The sequence below is a fragment of the Camelus bactrianus genome, chromosome 24, assembly GCF_048773025.1.
Source record: "Camelus bactrianus isolate YW-2024 breed Bactrian camel chromosome 24, ASM4877302v1, whole genome shotgun sequence".
Classification (NCBI taxonomy): domain Eukaryota; kingdom Metazoa; phylum Chordata; class Mammalia; order Artiodactyla; family Camelidae; genus Camelus; species Camelus bactrianus.
In genome coordinates, this window is record NC_133562.1 from 8,162,674 (window position 1) to 8,183,511 (window position 20,838).

General features: G+C 33.8%; 1 protein-coding gene and 1 long non-coding RNA gene across 3 annotated transcripts in view; one reads left to right on the forward strand and one right to left on the reverse strand.

Moving 5' to 3' along the window:
• Positions 1-20,838, forward strand: part of MIB1 (MIB E3 ubiquitin protein ligase 1) — a 93,739-nt gene that overhangs the window by 40,649 nt on the left and 32,252 nt on the right. Inside the window, exons 10-12 of the mRNA XM_010958051.3 lie at positions 1,424-1,531; positions 7,320-7,517; positions 9,555-9,706. Coding sequence (XP_010956353.2) covers positions 1,424-1,531; positions 7,320-7,517; positions 9,555-9,706 — 458 coding nt within the window. The remainder of the gene's footprint in view (positions 1-1,423; positions 1,532-7,319; positions 7,518-9,554; positions 9,707-20,838) is intronic.
• LOC105071384 (uncharacterized) lies at positions 12,976-19,166 on the reverse strand. Of its 2 annotated transcripts, none has more exons than XR_012502109.1 (3): positions 18,670-19,166; positions 18,124-18,299; positions 12,976-16,958 (listed from the first exon to the last, which is right to left on the reverse strand). It is a non-coding gene; the product is annotated as an uncharacterized LOC105071384 (long non-coding RNA). The 2 variants fall into 2 exon arrangements; XR_835519.3 differs by having other exon boundaries at positions 18,837-19,143.

The following is a 20,838-nucleotide window of genomic DNA, read 5'->3' on the forward strand; positions in this document are numbered from 1 at the left end:
TGCTTTTACCTGATTTTAGTAGGAAAGCTGTAGTTTTTCACCATTAAATATGATGCTAGCTGTAATTTTTTTATACCTAGTCTTTATCAGATTGAGAAAGTCCCCCTTTATTCCTTGTTCACTGAGTTTCTATCATGAATGGGCATTGGATTTTGTCAAATGCTTTTTCTGCATCTATGGATATGATCATGTGATTTTTGTTTTTAACTCTGTTCATGGGATGGATTATATTAATTGAGTTTTAAATGTTGAACCAGCCTTGTATACCTGGGGGTAAATCCCACTTGGTTGTGGTATATAATTATGTACTTTCGGGGATTTGATTTGGTAACATTTTGTGAGTATTTTTGCATCTGTGTTCGTAAGAGATGTGGTCTGTAGTTTTCCTTTCTTGGAACATCTTTGTCAGCTGCTTTCTCTGTGAGGGAGATTGTAGAGAATTGGTATAATTCTTCCTTAAATGTTTGGTCGAATTCATTGGTGAACCCATATGGGCCTGGTGCTTTGTGTTTTGGAAGATTATTAATTATTGTTTCAATTACTTTAATTGATACAGGCCTTTTCAGATGTTCTGTTTCTTCTTGTGTGAGTTTTGGCAGAGTGTGTCTTTCAAGAAATTGGTCCATTTCGTCTAGCTTATCAAATTTGTGGGCATAGGGTTTCCAGAATTTTTATCTTCCTTTTAGTGTCCATGGGATCTGTAATGATACCCCTCTTTCATTCCTGATATTAGTAAGTGGTGTCCTTAACCATCTTTTATGGTTTTATGCATGGGAGTGAATGTGCTAGAATTAAGGAATTGCAGTTAGCCTTAGGTATACCCATGGGTAAAGTTATGCATTTACACATCTGAAATGAAGGAAGGGTTGGAGATTACTGTTTTATAATAGACTGATTGTGTATAGCTACCCTGATAACTCATTTATGTATGCCTCCTGGTAGATTGCTTACCATTGCTATTTGGTTATATTTGTTGAATTCAGTTTATTTATACTGTAGTAGACAATGTCTTTTCTAAGTGTTTTCCATTTACTGCATTACTTTGTTTTTTCATTGAAACAGACTCTGAGGTTTAATAATTCAAATAGACATATGTAGACAAAATGAATAAACTTACTTCCCTTGGTCCCTTCCTCCCTCCTTCCCTTACTTCCTTTACGTTTTCAACTTTGCGTACTGGCTAAAAGTTCTTTCATAACTCTTTGAACAATGGAACTTTCATCTTTTTTAAAAAAAATGCCTGAATCCCTCTCTAAATTAGAGGTATCTGTTTCTGGTGATCTGTACTAGGATATATAGAACATCAGCCTAAATTATTTTCATGGAATCATACAGCTTGCTGGATTTAAACCTACACTGTATGTATGTATTGGCTCTTTCTGACTTGTGACATTACTTCCTCCCCCTTTTTTTTTCAATATAGGTAAATGGACAGTGTGCTGGTCACACAGCTATGCAAGCTGCTAGTCAGAATGGACATGTTGATATTTTGAAGTTACTTTTGAAGCAAAATGTGGATGTAGAAGCAGAGGTAATTAAACTAAGCTTAAAAAATATTTTAAGTAAAAATTAATGTCCTTCTGTGTCATGAGATGGATTGTTTTCATTTTGAAATTTAATATTAACCTAAGGCTTTTCTGATTTTTTTTTTAACATTTTTTAAATTAAGTTATAGTCAGTTTACAATGTTGTGTCAATTTCCAGTGTAGAGCACAATTTTTCCATTCTACATATATACACATACATTTATTCATTGTCACATTCTTTTTTACCATGAGCCACCACAAGATCTTGTATATATTTCCCTGTGCTATACAGTATAATCTTGTTTATCTATCGGCTTTTCTGATTGAAAAGAAAAATTTGACGGAAGACAGCCTGAAGCATTTTGTGTTTTTTTGTGATTCCTCAATGTTCTAGGCATAACCCTCAGTGAAAATAGTTGTTTCCCTTTGCTATAGTAGGACTACCATGCTGTTGGAAGCCCAGTTGGAGTTACTCACGAATCATACTGGTGAAAATGAGCAAAGAGGAATATAAATTATATGGGGCAAGATTTTTCCTGATATGTGACACTCAGAGGCCTATCTTTGTGTTTTGTGCTTTTCTCCTGAGGGAACCAGTAAATTAGAATTTGTTTAGTCTTATTGTTTCTTGATCTTAGTGTGGGTTTTTGAAGATTTTACACTGCATGTTTATCACTCTATGTGTGTTTATGTGCTTAATTTAATTTAGGGTATATTTTTACTAAAGGAAAAAGAAATGTATGGCTGATGTGAGGGATGGCTTTTTTTTGTTGTGGTTAACCAGAACCTCATCACTTAAAAATATGTTAGAATTACATTTGTTTTAGTCCAATGCAAGATTCTTTAGAAATAAGCCAAGTTCTATCAAATTTAATACTAGGCAGAATGTTACAATTTTGTCCAAATGACACTCCCATCTGAGGAAGCTATGTAATAAGGATTTGAATTTCTGAGGGCTATATTTGTAGACCCGCTTGTTTTCACTAATTACAAAATTTTAAAGACATGTATTTGAAAAGAGAAGTCTTGCATTATTTTTGCTTTTTCTTTCCCCCAATTGTATGTATCTTGAGTTGCTGGACAGCTCCTAAAGAGCTGTAGTAGGCATAGATAAGTCATCTTTGATGTTGGAATTTTCTTTTGCCAAGAGTTTGAATTTTAAATTAGCATATTATACATTTATAAACTATATGCTTGTTATATTAGTGTGATATATTTATGAATGAGATTAAATAATTTTATTTTGCTTTTACAGTACTAATTTTTAAGTTACATCTTTCTTGGTTGTGAATTTAGGAAGCGAGTGTGTGTTAAAAGGTTTTTTTGGTGATGTAAGAAAGGCGTAATACCAATTTAGTACTTTGTAAGTGGCAGGCAATTGCTCTATTTTGTTGTTGTTTTAGTCTGGTCTAAGAAATGGAGTGAAATTCCCTGAGTTGAACATTCTATCTTTTAATTTAATGAATCCAGAAACTACAATAGCAGCAACTGCTAAAATACTAAAAACCCTTCTGATTAAAGCTGATTAGGTGAGAGACTTGAAAAACCAATTTTTTTTTTGCCTGATATTTTAGAAACTATACTTTCTGATTCAGAATTTAATTACTAAGCCTGACAACATGAGACTATCTATATTATTTCTAAAAACTTCTTGTTCACGTGAGTTGGTACTGCTTTTCAGGAGTAGGTTTCTTTTTTCCTTAATTGAATTCAGATGCAAAACAAATGGTACACGTGGTAAGACTGAAGAGTGAGGCTCAGTAGACGAGGTGTTTGTAAATAATTTATCTTTCAGTTTGAAAACTATGTCTTTTACTAAAGTAGTGAGATATATATGGACTTCTAACATACATGTGAATTTCCATTCTGTGCATTTTCTGTTTTAAGAACTATTGTAGGCAGATGTAATTTGTACAAATAGTGTGAAAAAGGAATATTTACACAAAAGATTAAATTAATGACTTAGTTTCCCAAAAATTACATTTAAAAATTGGGTTGAAATATAAATATAATTCGTTGCCTAAGTAAGACTAAAACAAAAATTCATCAAAGTTTCATTTTTCTAGAATGTGAGAATTAACATTGTCTGTCATAAACAGCGACATGGTTTGTGTAAAACAGTGATTCTCAGTTGGGGACATTTTTGTCCCACAGCGGACATTTTCTGGAGACATTTTTGATTGTCACAATTGGTTGGTGGGAGGCAGGGGGATATTACTGGCATCTAATGGGTTGAAACTAAGGATGCTACATAAATCCTACAGTGCACAGGACAGCTCCCACAATGAAGAATTATATGGTCCAAAATGTCAGTAATGCTGAAATTGGGAAATCCTGGTTTAAAAGATGGAGAAGATAGTTAATTTCTACAATGAGGTATCACCTCACACCAGTCAGAATGGCCATGATTCAAAGGTCTACAAACAATACGTGCTGAGGAGGCTGTAGAGAAAAGGGAACCCTCCTACTACTGTTGGTGGGAGTGTGGTTTGGTGCAGCCATTATGGAAAATAGTATGGAGATTCCTTAAAAAAACTAAAAGCAGACTTACCATATGATCTAGCAGTCCCACTTCTGGGCATATATCCAGAGGGAACCTTAATTCAAAAAGATACATGTACCCTAATGTTCATAGCAGCACTATTTACAGCAGCCAAGACACGGAAACAACCTAAATGTCCATCGACAGAGGACTGGATAAAGAAGTTGTGATATATTTATACAATGGAATACCACTCAGACATAAAAAAGAATAAAATAATGCCATCTGCAGCAACATGGATGGACCTGGAGAGAGTCATTCTAAGTGAAGTAAGCCAGAAAGAGAAAGAAAAATACCATATGTTATCACTTATTATGTGAAATCTTAAAAAAAAGAAAAAAAAACAAATGAACTTATTTATAAAGCAGAGACAGACTCACAGACATAGAAAACAAACTTGTGGTTACTGGGGGAAGAGGGGGTCGGAAGGGATAAATTGAGTATTAGAGATTTGCAGATACTAAATTCTGTATTTGGAACAGATAAACAACAAATTTACACTGTATAGCACGGGAAACTGTATTCAATATCCGTGATAGCTTATAATGGAAAAGATATATGAAAAGAAATATATGTATGTGTATGTACGACTGAGGCATTGTTTTGTACACCAGAAATTGACACAACATTGTAAACTGACTATATACCTCAATAAAAAAAAATAAAAAGACACAATTGTAACCCCCAAGAATCTCACAGTCAAATAAAAATGATAGACTTGTGATGAGTGAGATGACAGAAGAAGGGATAAACTAATTTTGTGATAGTCAGGGAAAGTTTCATAGGAGAGGAATTGCCTGAGCTGAGTTTTCAAGGATATCTGTTCTCAAGCCAGCAAGGTAATGAGTAAGAACATTGAAGTCTGGGGAGCAGCATATGAACATATGGGGTCGAGTAAGTTGATAAGTTAGAGTTTTACACATGAGGGAACATTGGCAGCAGGTGAGTCTGAAATGGTCCACAGAGGTAGGCTTTAAAAGAGGTTTGGTTTTAATAGAGTTACACTAACGAGGTTTAAACATAAATTTAGTGTTTTACAAAGAGAATTCTGTCTTGTGTGTGTGTAGAAGAGATTGGAGTAAGAGTGAATTGGAGGCTGGGTGAGCTATGGCAGTAGATCAAGTGAGTGAGAGTGAAGGGAGGCCTGAATTGATTCTGTGCAGAACTGGAGAGGAGAGAATAGATTTGAGCCTAAATTAAAGTGTAAAAGCCATAGAATTTGGTGCTTGCCTGTAGGGGTTCAAGGAAAGGAAGAAGGTGAGCATGACCTACAGATACTGATTTTGTTGAGCATACCGTTTGTGATTCTATCAGCTAAGATAGGGAGGACTGGAAACAAGAGCAGGTTTTGGAGTTTGAGAGGAGAGGGAAGGGGGCAAGAGGGTAGAAAGAACCAAGATCAGTTTTAGATCTAATTTGAAGCCCCTTCACAAATCTTTTTAGGTAACCTCTTTGCAGTGAGCTATAGCTTTGTCCCATAACATCTAATCTGGTGCAGTATCAGAGGCAGAATAATGACCTGGATGTTTTAGCTTTTTTGGAATACTTAAGATAAACTTGGAAGAGAGCAACAAAACCTGTAAATTAAGGTCCTTGTGTGACTGAAGTTTTCTAATTTAGATTAAAAATCTGGAAATTCTTTTCTAGTGTGTATATATATTTTCCAAAATCTTTAAATTTTTCTTATGAATTTCCTTTTGATATATATTTGGGTTTTTAATTTTTTGGTTTTTTTTTTTTTACATAAATAAATTGTTGATGGAACCTACATAACAGTGTTTTGGTAGCAGTTTTTGAACAGCTATATATATATATATATCTGTTCAAAAATATATATATATAAAATAAATATATATATATATAAATATATATATATATTTCACTTCATAAATAATCCTGGTTTTATTCAGTGAGTGTTAGTGGGTTGATGTTCCCATGGAAGGAGTACCACTAGACAGGCTTAAAAATTATAACAGAAAATATATCCAGACTGGAGTTTAGGAAGAACTTAAATCTAAGATTTTACAATACTGATATGTGTCACTAGAGAGGTTAATGATGCACACACAATTTTTTTTGTAAGAAGCTTGTCTTCCTGGGATATTTAAATATAATGCTGCTCAGAAGCACAAGAGTTGAATTTTAAATCTTTCCTGTGGTAGTTTGCCAGTTCCTTTATGCTCAAGGTTGACAGGTAACAAAAACTCCTAACCTTGTTTAGCTAGAATATTAATAAGGTAGAAGTACTCCCTGGTGGTGGTTTCCTACCTTCTCAAGAATGGTTGTCAAATCACTGTGGACTCCTACATGATTGATTTTACTTTTAGTATCTGTTTGAGAAAACATACAAAGACCAAAAACTGTTTTGAATTCAGCAACTGTTTTAAACGAACTGTACATTTGTTTTAAATCAATTTAATCACAATGGTATTTATCAGTGTTATCTTTGGAAAGTAATTTAGATAAGCCTGGGTGCCATATGGATTTTTAAAACGCTTGCAAAAACTAGAGTCCAGCAGAGGTTACCATGGGTTGAAGAAAGTCTGAGAGTATGCTTACTTCTGGGTGTTAAAATTTGAGATGTGTATGGAATAAAGACAATACCCTTACAATACCTTTCTCCATCTGTATCTAACAAGAGGATGAGACTCTTTGTGGTATGGACTTGTGTATATTATCTTTTGGGTGCAGTACAGGCATTTTTTTTCTTTTTAAAAAGCAGTTTTTTACATTTGAAAAAAAATTTAAGCAATTGGGTCTTTTTTTTTTAATCTGTCAGATCCTCAGAAATGTGCTTATTACTGAAGGTGTGGCATACTTACTGGATTCCTCTGAAATAGTTTTGGGATTTTGGATGTATGGAATTATGCTTGCTTGTGTTTCTTTTTTATCTTTAAATAAAGTGCTTAACTTTTTTCTATTCTTGAATATACAGAAAAGTGTATTAGTTGTATCATCATTTAATATTTTTCTAGTGGTGTCTTACCATCGTGGCTGATAAATTAGGAGTACTGGAGAATCAGACTACTTCTGATATAACTGTTGGTCCAGAATATGTATGACCTAATATAATGATCCAGGTCATTGTCTGTCTTTGGAGCTTGTCAGTATTCAAGTGAATGTCTAGTTATTTTGTTGGCTCCATTCTGTTTCCTTTTCTCATGTTAATCAAGAGATGAATTATTATAGCTCCCAGTTTTATTTTTCTTTCTAAAGTATTCACTAACTCAAACTTAAATGCTGCTATTTAGGATAAAGATGGAGACAGAGCCGTTCACCACGCAGCTTTTGGAGACGAAGGTGCTGTCATAGAAGTACTGCACCGAGGCAGCGCTGATCTGAATGCTCGAAACAAGCGCCGACAGACACCACTTCACATTGCTGTCAATAAAGGTCACCTGCAGGTGGTGAAGACTCTACTGGACTTCGGCTGTCATCCTAGTCTTCAGGTAAAACCTTTAAAGAAATACATTCTTCAGGTATTGCTAGGATTCTGTTAAATGGAAGTACTAGGCTCTGTGGTAAGCATTCCTTTGTTATCAGATCTTTTTTTGTATGACCATTCATAGTAAGTGATAGAAAATGTACAGAATGTCATAAAATTGGCAGCGATTACTTTTTTGAAAAGCCTTTTTTAAGAAAGTGTCAGTAGATTGATTTTGTATTGGGAGGTTGGGGATGGGGACTTACTGTGAAAATATCAGCTATTAATTGATTTAATTTTATTGATTCACTGTGGATTAATTTATCTTAGAGTCTTGGTCTGGTCAGTAGTCTAGTCTTGGAAGATTTTCTGATTTGGCAAATACGTATAGGGTTTCAAGGTTGATTTATAGTAGGGCCTACTTTTTGAAGTGAGTCACCTAAGAAATGATTCTTCCCATCTAAAGTTTTGGCAGCCAGGTTAGTTAAATTGGATAGATCTCAGAGAAGTAATGAGGAAGAATAGGAGTAACGGGACTGAGGGTTTGAGAAGAACTGAAAGAATCAGGCTTTGTTCAGCTAGATGGTATTATTTCTGAGCTACAAACATTTTGATGCTGATAGAAGTTGGAACTGACAGCTTCTAAGTGGATGGCTGGATTGGAGGGTAGGGCAGGAATTGGGAGGGTGTTAATTTGTTGAAGGAGTGGGAATTTGTACCTGCTGATTTTGTGTGTCTGAAATGGGAGGCAGAGTCATCTGTTGAGAGTGAGTGGGGAGTGGTAGGCACAGAAAGGGTGATTGCGAGGTCTGATAAAGGTTTGGAATAGCTACTCTAGGGAACAGAAGGCAGGACAGATTAGGCCCGTAGAAGCTTATTCCAACCATGTTAAGAGCCATCTCAAGTTGGAAACTGAATTTTTAGTGCCACCAGATAGGAGGATAGAAGTTGGATTGTTGGATTGAACTTGTATTAGGAAATTTTTATATAGGTTGTTGAATATATACCTGAGATTGGCAGACTTTTCTGTAATGGTCCCGATAATATTTTAGGCTTTCACACGATTTCTATCACAATTATCCAGCGCTGCCATTATAGCATGAAAGCAACTGTAGACAATACATAAATGACTGTGTATGGCTGTGTTCCGGTAAAACTGTTTACAAAAATATGTGGAAGGCTGAATTTGGCGACTGTGGTATATGCCATAGGTTAGGCTATATCTGCCTTTCCTGAGAATAGCACTTGTGACTATGAAATGAATGAGGTCTAGTTATGCATTAATTCTGATGACTGATGGTGAATAACAATTTATTGCTAAATCGTTGATTAATGAAAAAAAGTAGTCAGCTTGAGAAAAAGGTAGACTGAGACTGCCAAATTTTCTTTTACATTTGCTTCCACTTTAACTAGTGACTTTCCTGCCCTTTGAAAACATTTAGATTAATGATCCTCAACCGGGAGTGTACAATGTGTTCATTTGGGGAGCTCTGAAAAACCACTGATGCCTGGCTCTCACTCCCAGGGAATCCAGCTTAGTTGGTCTGAAGAACAGCGTGGGTATCAGGAGTTTTAAGAACTCCCCGCCGATTCTAAAGTGCTACCAAGATTGAGAACCACTGACTTTCAATTCATTAATTCATTACTATGGGGCTTCAAGACTGATGTGGGTTTGGTAAGGAATTTTAGGGTACAACGAATGTGGTATGACAAGCCATTGTAACCTAATGAATTTGGGGGGGGCAGCTTTTCCACCTCATTAATTTTTGTTATTTACTGAATTATATTTGAAGGGTACTTAACTTTTTATTTTTCATTTTCTTTGGAAAGCTACAACATGTTTATTGTGTTTTTTATCTAGACTGAGTAGGCATTTCTTTACTATAATGAGGCTAGTATATCTTGCCTGGTTTTTAAATTTAACACACAGCACGTTTTATCAATGGTTGTTGGATATGACTTCCGTTTTGGTTTCTTCAGTAGTTCAGTATAAATGTTAATATTACATTTGATGATTGATTGAAGAAGAACTAATGAAAGCCTCTTTAAACTTAAAAAAAAGGATTCTGAAGGTGATACCCCTCTTCATGATGCAATAAGTAAGAAACGTGATGATATCCTGGCAGTTCTTCTGGAAGCTGGGGCAGATGTTACCATTACAAATAATAATGGATTTAATGCTTTGCACCATGCTGCACTAAGAGGAAATCCCAGGTACAGATGTCACCTTTTACTATTTTATATGCAATTTAAAAATATTTTCCTATTGCTGGTTTTCTTTTTCTGATACTGATGAGGATATAATTTTGGCTTTTTTTAATATTTTAAATTATTTTAAGGTCTGTGGAAATTATGTCTTCATTAAGTAGCTTAGTTTTATATGATGGTTTTTTTGGTTAAACTAATACAAGTATTATGAAATGACTGTTTAAATATATGTTAAATATGGAGATAAATATGGATATCAAGAATACTCATATTCTAAAAATTTAATTAAAATACATTCCATTTTGAGATTTATGTTTCTTCAAGATCATTTCCAGGTGTCTTCTAATCCGATGTTGTCCATTTGCATGTTAATTATTTTGCATGGTAATTATTTTCTTAAACTTGTGGCTAAATAGGAGGTTGTGTAATTTCTTATTAATAATATAATTAGCTATATAAACTTCTAGTATGGTAAACTTGTAGTATGGATGTTCTCCAACCATTGTTGTAGTAATAGGTGATCTACTGAAAAAACTGCTTGCTGGTTAAAAGTCTGAGAAAGACTTTCGGGAAATCGTAGAATTTATAAAGGATCTGTAAAATCCCACAGAAAAGGAAAATGCTTAGCTTTGCTTAACCTAGAGCTTTCTATAAATGAAATTTTTGGAACAACTGTACTTTGAAAAACGTTTAAGAAAACTTTATATTAGATGTCTTGTTTATAGTTGACTCAAACCTACATATATTGACTGAGGGAAATGTTTACTTAGGAGTTTATTTTGATAATTTGATCTACCCTAAAATTTAGGTATAATTTATATTAATTTCAGGTGTTACAACATGATTTGATATTTGTATATATTGTGAAGTGATCACCATAGTAAGTCTAGTTAACATTCATTACCACACATAGTTACAAACTTTTTTTTCTTGTGATGAGAACTTATAAGATTTGCTCTCTCAGCAGCTTTCAAATATATAGTTCAGTATCATTAACTGTAGTCACCATGAGTTCTTATTCTTTGATTCCATATTGCATTTTTACATCATGTTTCCTTTAGTATTTTGCTATTTTTTAACTTCTTAGGGTCACCACTAGAGGGTGAGCACAGAGAACAAAAGGATTTTATTGCTATTGCTTGTTGGTACTTGTGACAATAGGTATATAATCTAGGATGAAATAAATGACCATATTTTAGGTTGTTTTGATTTGCTTTTTAACTTACAAGTATTTGAAAACTTCATACTTCAGCATTGTAAAGGAGACAAATAGTATTATATGTTCCCTGACTTTCAAATAGAAGATGATAATGTTAGTATTTACCACAGGCCAGGCTTCTAAATAGTTTACATGCATTATTTCATTTAATCTTTTGAATAGCCTTTGGAAACAGATGTTAATATCCTCATTTTATAGGTGAAGAATATGAGGCTTATAAAGAGATGAATTTACTTATTTAAGATCACACAGCTGATTAGTGGAGCAGCTGGAACTTGAGCAGGATCTATTTGACTTTACCATCGTTGCTCTTAGCCACTTCATATATATATATATTTTTTTCTGGATTATGGTATTATAGGTGAAGCAAGGCAAACACATGGAACAGTGAATGATTTAACTAAGAATGTATTAATATGTCAAACCCACTTCCTGCATGTCCTAAGCCTGTCTTTCTTTTAACTTTATCTCCCACTAATTAAAAGCCCTCTGCCCACCTTGCCCTTCAGCTCCATTATACTACTCTGTCTTCCTAAAGTTGTCTCCTCTCTTCCTTCATTTATTAAGCTTTTTCTTTCATTGGGATCCCCCTGTCCCCTTCTTTTTTTTAACCAGGTTTCTTCAGAGCTCCTAGATCTCATTGAAATAATGTTGTTTGCTCTGCACTTCCTTGTTCCGTGTCTTTTGCGCTTATAATCTGCTTTGTGCTGCCCCTTAGTATGTGCATTTTTATGTATCTTTGTTAAAATTGTGGGCATGCATATTTATCTGTGTATCTCCCATAATGTTAGTGAGAACTCAATAAATGCTAGTCTTAATTTGATGGTCAGGACAGTGCTAGTTATCACAAGAGTATATGATTAATTAGAATGTGAATCCTCTAGAGAAACTGTGTCAGGAGTTCAAATAGCAGTTACTTCAAATTAGAATGGTCAAAAGTTTTTATTGAGGGAATTTAATTTCGGTTATACTGTTTTTAAGATACAGAGTTTTAAGACAGACTGAAAATTGAAGTGTTTAGGAAATGAGTCACTTTTAAATATTTTGAATTGTTTACCTTTACTGAAAGTAGGCATAGTATATTTAATAATGTTAAGCCTATACAAGGAGGTGAAAATACACCACTTCTGTTTCTTCAGTTCTTGAGAACTTCCCTGGATATTTATAACAGTGACTCTTCCTACCTGATAATTGGTGTCAGGTGACATAAAAAGAAGAAAAAGAAAACTTTTATTCTAAAATCAAGTGGTGCTTAGTTAAAGCTATGCAACTTCTTAAAAAATATTTGTGTTTCCCTAAGATGTTTTATGTAGTTGTGACTGTAGATTGCCAGATAAAGAGGGCGATTTTAGTTGGACATGAAAGCGTATCAGAAGATAACACAATTTATATATTGGTTGTAACAAGTTGGGTTGTTTTGAGTTTTGTTTTTTCTTTTTCCATATCAAATTTCTTATTCTTAAAACTGGCTTTTCTTTCCTGGTACTGACTGGTGTATGTCCAGTATGACCAGTGATGTCATAAGACAGAATATATCATTTTTGGTGTACTCAGAGTTTGAGAAACAAAAAAAAAGCTTTTTATTTTACAACTGAAAAAACAAATTTGTGGAGGTGAAATATCTATGAGTAAAAAGTAGCAATGTTTAATATTTTGTTCCTTTTGTGAGGATTAAAGTCTTTTGGTTCAGGGTCAGAAGAATTAGATACTTACTGGTTAAGTCTGTCCACAAGATGCTCTGCAGCGTCATCATCTCCTTTTCCACCTTGCCTATCAGTGTTCTGGTAATAGCAGTACAATTAAATGCTCATCCTGTGGAACGCAGTGACTCAGAATTTCTAGAGTTTTATTTTAAATAATGTTTATTTTTAATTTAAAATATGCATATGTCCATGTGAACCACACTGTGGCATTTCTGTTATGGTTTCAGGTGACCTTCCCAGATAATTTCTTCCTTTGAAGGAAGTTTTGTTTTTTTTTATATTATGTGGAATAGCCTACATTTTATTACCACTTCTTTTCTGAAGGATAAGAAATTTAATGCCAAGAGACTATAAATAAGTAAAATAATTTTATTTGAAATCCTTACATCATCCACACATTTTTTCATAAAGCTTTTTATAAACATTGTGTACCACCTTGGCTCTTCCAAGAAGAATTAACAGTGATAAAATATTTGATTTAAACCACAATCTGAACAATTTAAATAAGTTGAAATTAGTTGACATGTGATTGATATTGATAAATGGAAACACTGGCTGTCCTGTAGTAATCAATGCATAGCTACAGCTGGTTGAAGGGGACCAAATCCATTGAAGAGGCGATTTGGTTCCATTTTACCAGCTCTAGCAAAGCATTGTGGTGCTGCTAGTCTGGGATCCAAAACAGTTTAATGTTTTTAATTTGTAAAATCATGGTTATGGACCTTCCACAAATGTTAAGAGATTCTCATATCAATATGAATGTAAAACCTTTTACTTTGAAGGCTCTTTTCCTACTATTTCCTACCCTCAAAGTGCGTAAGTCTTTGCCCTTTGACGCGTTGTTAGTACATTAAGGAGTTATCAATGTACATCTTTATTTTTAACACGTTTGCTTAATTCTTAAATGTAGACGGTGACCTGTTTCAAAACAAACACCATTTAAAAGAGCAAACAGACCATGATGTATTTCAGAGCAATGTTTTCTGTTTATCTTTGGGCAGCAAACCAAGTAAGTAAGCAAAATAGTTTAGGGAAGAGTCCTGCTAGGCATACTTTTCTACTGCTGCTGCTTTTTAAAAAATTATTATTAAAAGCTGCTATACTATAATGCTAAAGTATGATACTTAAGGACTAACAGCAAGTTGCTTACAGGGGGTGGAGGAATGAGTGGCCTTAAGAAAGTACATCATCTGCCCTTTGGTTTATAAATAGATCACACATGTATTGCTTAGACTTGTGTTGAAAGGAACTGCCCTGTGTGATAACTTATTTTTCTTTGTTTTTGCTTATGTAGTGTTACTAATCATAGGCTAATATTTAACCCTTTTAAAGGTCTAATTCCTTGAATTCTCTTTCATTTGAGGTATAGATTACTTCTCATTATCAGCTTTTAATGCATTGATTTGTGGTGGTTAGCAATACATCATGAATTTGAGTATTAAAATCTACCATTAAGACCCATAACAGCAAGTTTTTATTATAAGGTGATTTCAATATGGGGAAGGAATGTCTTCTGAAAAATACTCGTTTAAAATAAAAGTTTGAGAAATTATAGTTTGCCTGTAAGGTAAGTGCTCTCAGTGAAATACAGAGTAAAGAAATAGTTAACTGTTGTGAATCAAACTGGGAGAAGGTCAACACAAATTCAGGTAACAGTCAAACAATTCTCATATTAAGTATATTCTGCATCTGCTGGTGAAATTAATGTAACTACAATTCTTTCCATCATTTATTCTAATAGAAGTGAAACAGCTGTTAAATTGCCTGGACTTAAGTGCTGAAGATAGCAATAAAATAAAATAGAAGCAATGGCTTCTATTTTTACTAGTTCTATGGGAGCTGTTTAGCAGATCCAGTTGCTCAAGTGTGCTTTTGGATGGCAGTTCAGTTTCATATACTGGCCATATCGGGGTAAGGAGAGGCCATGGAAAAAAAATAGTACAGCATTTGATAATGTCAGCATCTGTTATCCTTGTCAGAGGGACAGTTGAAATGTTTGAGTTACACCAGTGTCAGCAGATGCCCAGAGTTTAATATGTACTCAGTTAAAAATGAACAGCTGATCTAAGTGATGGATGTGACATTTTAGAGTGATTGAAAATAGTCTTAGATATGTTAAGTTAAACTTGTAAACACTAGAGTCAGTATATAATTTTACTTTTTTGGATGAGTAACAGATGCTGTCATTTTATTTTCTAAAGATTATATGCTCAATGTTGTAGTAATGAGATTCTTAGTCACTGGAATGTTTTAAAATAAGTATTTAAAACTTTTGTACCTGTAGAATGATGAATATAATTGTTCATTATAAAACATGGGTTTAACAATACCTTTTGAGTAGTTTTATAGGGGAACCTCTACTTTTAAGGTATATATTTTCAGTTTTTGATATTTAGGGCATGTAAGTTAATCTTAACAAATGGAATATGAAGCTTTGCCATTCTGTTTGTGGATGATCAGAAAGAAGGGCTATTCTTGAGTAAATTAAGCTTTGAACTAATTTTTTCTTTGACAAGGTAGAATTTAAAAATTATGAACTTCTTGTAATTTCCAATAAATATGCAATAACTTATGTGCTATCATATCTAATAGAGTCATTCTCTCATTCTTTATAATCCACTGATAAAATGAAAATCATCTAACTTATTAAACAGAGAGAAAATTAACAACTGATAACTTTAGAGCCAATTCTATTCAACTGTAACACAAAATTTAAAATATGCTTTTGACACATGTCTGAACACTCCAGTCAAAATAAGACTTTTAGTAAGAAATGGTTAGAATATATGAATATTAGTATTTCTTTTTTTCTAAGTCTATCATAGTAGCTTAAAACAGGTGCTATTTATAAATTGTTGCTAAAAGCTTTATCATTTATAATTTTTATTAATATGTGTTATACAAAATAAAATTACATATTAATATCTCTAGCATACTATAAATTTTAATATCTCTAGCATACTATACATGGTAGGTCTACCATGTTTATAAAAAATTGAATTGCAATTTCATTGTGCCAATAAAGATAGTTTATCTGTATAAATTGGCTTCTTGACTATTGCTTTCATTTTATGTGCTTTCTTTGGAGAAAGCAAACTCAAGGATTATATAAGGAATAAATTAATTTCTTTTAAATATGTGCCCTGTTGACTTATAGCTGTTTCCTAGGATTTTGTCATTTTTCATGAATAAATATGATTTATTATAAATACTTAAAAAGCATTTAAAGTGGAAACTGAGTTAGGGACCTGATAAATTTGAGAAGGACAAGGACCACTTTTATTTTCTTTGAGAGTAGAGTTTTACATAGAAGATAGCTTTTTAAAGTTATAACTATGTCTTTAGTTTTCAAAAAAGAAAACCTAAAGCAACAAAAGTTGCTTCAGAAATTCCTCTAATATTAATAGATTACAAATTTATCAAAATATGAAGAACAGGTGTTAAAAATATAAATGAAGTCAGCTTTTGTTATATCTTGGTTTTCTTAACAAATAAGTCAACCCTGCTAATATAATATCTAAATTAAGATCAAATTGCAGAGACAGAAAATGGGTCATGTGTATCCCTCATTTTTTTGTGCTAGTAATACTGTTCTCTTTTGTATTCATATTTTAATCATGTGAGTAATTAATTTAAAAATGTAAAATGTAGTATGCTTTAAATTTATAAGATTTAAAAGGAGTTTCACGACAATTTTAAATCGATTTCAGTAGAACTTTTTCCTCACAATATAAACCTTAGTGATATTTAGTTTCCATCTGTAAGTAGTAGATACATTTTTCTGATGTTAGAATTGCCAAAGGCCATCTCTTTGATATTAGGTGAATTTACCATATGAAGGTCATTCACATAGCTGCAGTCTAGTTCCCGCTTGGTGGTTTATTGCCTACCAAAAATACATACTTCTTTACATTCCATAGCATTGTATGTTCATATGGGTACATAAAGAAGTATGTACTCTGAGTAGGTATTGCTAAGTTGTTAGCTGTAAAAACATGAAATGTTTTATTTTCCCATTTGTTAGTAAAACATTCAGCTTACTGATGGAGAGCTGGTAGATCATTTGCAGAGACTATCAAAGACTAAACTTTATAACAAATTTACCTGAGGCATGGCATTAGTGCCATTTATGGTTCCTTGTTCTTGGTGGACATAGACTTCTAGACATTGACCAATTATCTGTTGAACTTTGTCCTGGTTTGGTTCTTTTTGCAAGAGATTCACAGAATCAATGGGGATATAGAATGTATTTCAGAAATTGGTAAAATCGGCCTAGTGTTTCTTCATGGTCTTCAGAGCAAGTTTCTTCTTATTACTTGTAGTTTGTTTCTAGATCCTACAAGTAGACAGTAATTAATTCAGTGCAAATTCTTTTTACAAACTAAATACCTTATTAAAAACTTAACAGCCAGCCAATTAGCACTTCTTATGATATTGACTCTAAAGTTGAAACAACAAGGAAAAAAAACTAGATCATTTTAGAGTGAACTGAATGTTTAAAGATGACAGATTTTTTGTTAGTTTTTTTTTTAAAGTCTAGATAAGATCTCCTGATCATTTGAAAACTTGTTTGTTGCTCCTTTCTTTTTGTTAGTTGCTTACCTGAATTTTGCACTTTGGTGCTCCTGTTTGGGTTAAATACAAGTTCCAATAGATGTATTACTGTCTAATTTTAGTGAGTTCAAGTTGTTTTGATTCTTTAATTTTTTAAATATAAAGGATAAGTACCAGAACAGTCAACTTTTCCAAAGTCTCACTTAAAAGAACTGAAAGATACTAGCCTCTAAGTGGTTGGGTTTTAGCTTGATGATTTAGCATGAAAAGAAATTACAGTTGGTGAGTTGCTTTTTATTGCTGTGGTATTAAAAGGTTAATTTTTTAAAAAAACTGTGAGAAATTTTCAGATTTGAGAAAGGAGAAAAAAAAAAGGCACAGAAAGTAGAATTTCTGCAGCCTGTGATTACAAAGCTAGTGCAGCTCATAGAGAGCAAATCAGAATGGAGCGGTGGATATAGCCCAGGGCTACAGCAGTTCAGCAACGCAGCATTAGAATTTCACTGTGCATGTTCTGATTTATTTTTATGCCTAACTATTAGAGTAAGCATTAAAAAGTATTTTGTGATCTGTCAAGTTTCTTGGTTGACTAAACCTTGAAATAGTTAATACTTTTAAACAGATAGTATACTCAATAGACTACTGGAAGCAGAAAGTGATTTACTGGGGATTCAAAATCACCATTTAATCTGAAACAATAGAGACTAACTCTTTAGTAATGTAAATGACAGGAATGGATTTGTACAAGTTTGAGATCAAGAGTTATCTGTCATGATATTTGAACACTGTTCCTCTTTAGCACTACATAAGCTCTTTATTTGAACTGTGAAATTAGGCTGTGCCCAGACAGAATTTAATCTAACAATAAAAACATGTATTGAATAATAGATAAGCATGCAAAAAGTCATAAGCATCCTTAAAAGTACAGGCCTGTGGTGCTCTATTACCTGTAAGCTTAGTGTCAGGCAGCGTTAGCAGCGGGAGGAGAGATAATGACCCCGAGAGTCACATCAGCAGCAGCCATCTCATCTTGATTGTTCCTTCACTCTATTCGCTGAATCAGCGCTTCTTTTCATGAGCCGGGTGAAGTAAGGGGGAAGTATCAGTGAACACAGAACCTCACCTTTTAGGATAAATTTGATAAACAAATGAACAAACAAAAGTAAACCAGCCATCTTTTCCCACTCCCTTCCCTTATGCTTAAAAAAAAAAAAACAAAAAGGAAAAAAACCCCAAAAACTACAATAAAACTGAATTCGCATTGGCCATTTGATTTGGAAGGTCATATTACTAGTGTTGCACAGATACAAGTACCTTGTATCTGCTGTATTGAAAGTTAAGCAACCAGGGACAGTTGCTACAACGGCCAAGAAAAATGAACCTCACTTATTTCTCAGATGGACTGCTTCACAACAGGGGGAAAGGTTGCAGAGAAGGTTAATTTTATAATATAAAAAAAGACAAAAAAAACCCCAACAAAAACCAAAACACACCTTACTGCCCCCAAATAACTGAAGCGTTCACCCTGTTTTCCTTTGCCCACCAGAATACATTGGGTTCTTCTGACTTCTCAGGAAATATTCTGCATCTTTCTTGCTGTGAGGTTTTTTTTTTGGTTTTTAGTTTCCAGGATTAAATGGTAGATCTGTGTTGAAGCTACCTTGTCATATCCAGAGGTCATGTCTGCAAGCAAGGTCAGGACTTCCACATGGTCACTACAGAGGTTAACATATTCTTCCCTCAGTGGCCACAGGCTAAACTGTTACAGCTTTATAGGCAGCTAAGCATTTGAAACATGCACTCCCAGGCAAACAGGCTCCCTTGTGCCTCTCTCTTCCCTGACCATATTTAGTCAACCATAGCAAAAAATAGTCTCTCAGCTGTCGATTGTCGATCCAAAAGCTGAGGAAGCCTCTATCTTGCTTTCTGCCTATTGATTGTTCATCCTGCGGTCCAAACACTGCCTTGCCATTTGTCCTGCCCTTTTTTTTTTTTTTTTCTAAAGCACTGCCAAATAAAGCGGTCTCTCATGTTTCCACTTACATTTCCCAGATTTTCACTGAGCTTGCGCTGAGACTAGGAAAGCCTGATGCGGCTGTCACTATACTTAGAAGCACTGCAGAGAAAAAAGGAAAGAGGAAAAATATTACCCTGGCTAGTAGCAAGATAGTCTTCAGACAGATATAGAACGAGTAAAATCCCTCTGCTGTCAAAATATATTTCACAACCTGATTTTTTTGTTGGTAAAAATATGGATAGTGTTACTTTATATAGCTAAGGTCCTGAAGGGACTTTGTAGTGTTAACATTAGAGCTAGTATGTTGCAATACATTTTTTTTAATTTAATGAATAATATTTGAATGGAAAATATGTAAAGATGGTAAGTAGAACCAATATAGTGAAGCTAGAAAGAGATTACTAAAGAAGAAAAGAGTAATGTGTAAATGAAATCTTGAAAATGCTACTTAAAACTTCTAATTCAGTGTCAGTTTAGTTAATTTTTTTTGTAGTGCTTAGGTGAAAAACAGTCTGGAATGCTTTTGAGTAATTGTGTACTTTTATGTTGAAACCATATATACTTACATAACTATTAAGATGCATTTTATTATTAATTAAATTCTATTTTACTTTCTAATGTGAAGTGGTTTTTTTTCCTCCCTTCTACACTGCCATTCCGCTTTAATTTTCTGAAATAGCATTTAGGCATGATCATTTCACACCTTACCCCAGACTTAAATAGTTACTAACTTGTCTGTAACTTTGCCACATAGTGTAAGTTGCAAAGGAAAAAGTAATTTTGCTCTAAAATTTAATAGCATTTTCACCATTAAGTTTAATACTGAAATTTATTTTTTAACTAGGGAGAAAAAAATACAACATCAAATCCAACAAACCTGTGGAGATACAATTTAAGATCTTACAAACCTAAGAATGCCCAAGAGAAACCAACTGTACCTTATTCTTAATTCAAATATAGTCTCTTAAGTATTGATCCAGTTAAGAACCAAGAAAAACTGTTATCAGTTTTCTGAGCTCATTCTCCTGCAAGGAAAGTTTGTCCTTGACATCCTTTTTGTCTCTAGCATCTAATAAACAGTGGTTTAATTATTTTGGATGGCTATTTTAAAAGTCACGCAAAGAATGCTTCTGTGTAGATGTTTGGCAGTTTTAAAGAGCCAGCTTTCCAAGATATTGAAATAATTTTAGACACACTGTGAGAAGATGACACATATCTTAAAGTGTAAGATAGGTTTTCAGGTTTCTAAATTGCTCTATATATGCTGACCATTTTGTAGCTGGGAAGTCCCCACCCAAACAGACACTTATATAATGTTATGAAGGGCCAGGCACTCTTCTAAGCCCTTTTAAATTTTCATAACAACCTTATGAAATAGGATTTGTGATTCTTCTTACATTTTATAGATGAGGAAGCTGAGGCATTGAAGGTAAGTAACCTGCTCAAGTCATTAGCTGTTCAGTTTGCTGGTGCCAGAATGTGAACCCAGGTAGTCTGGCTTCAGACTGAGATCTTCGCCACTGTGCCTGCTGCTCCTCTGGTTTATAATAATGAAAGCAGTGAGGGAAGGGCCCTTGGGGACTGGAACATAAATCAAAAATGTCGCATGTTGCTAATCTTGCCTCAGGATGCTCAGAAAGATGAT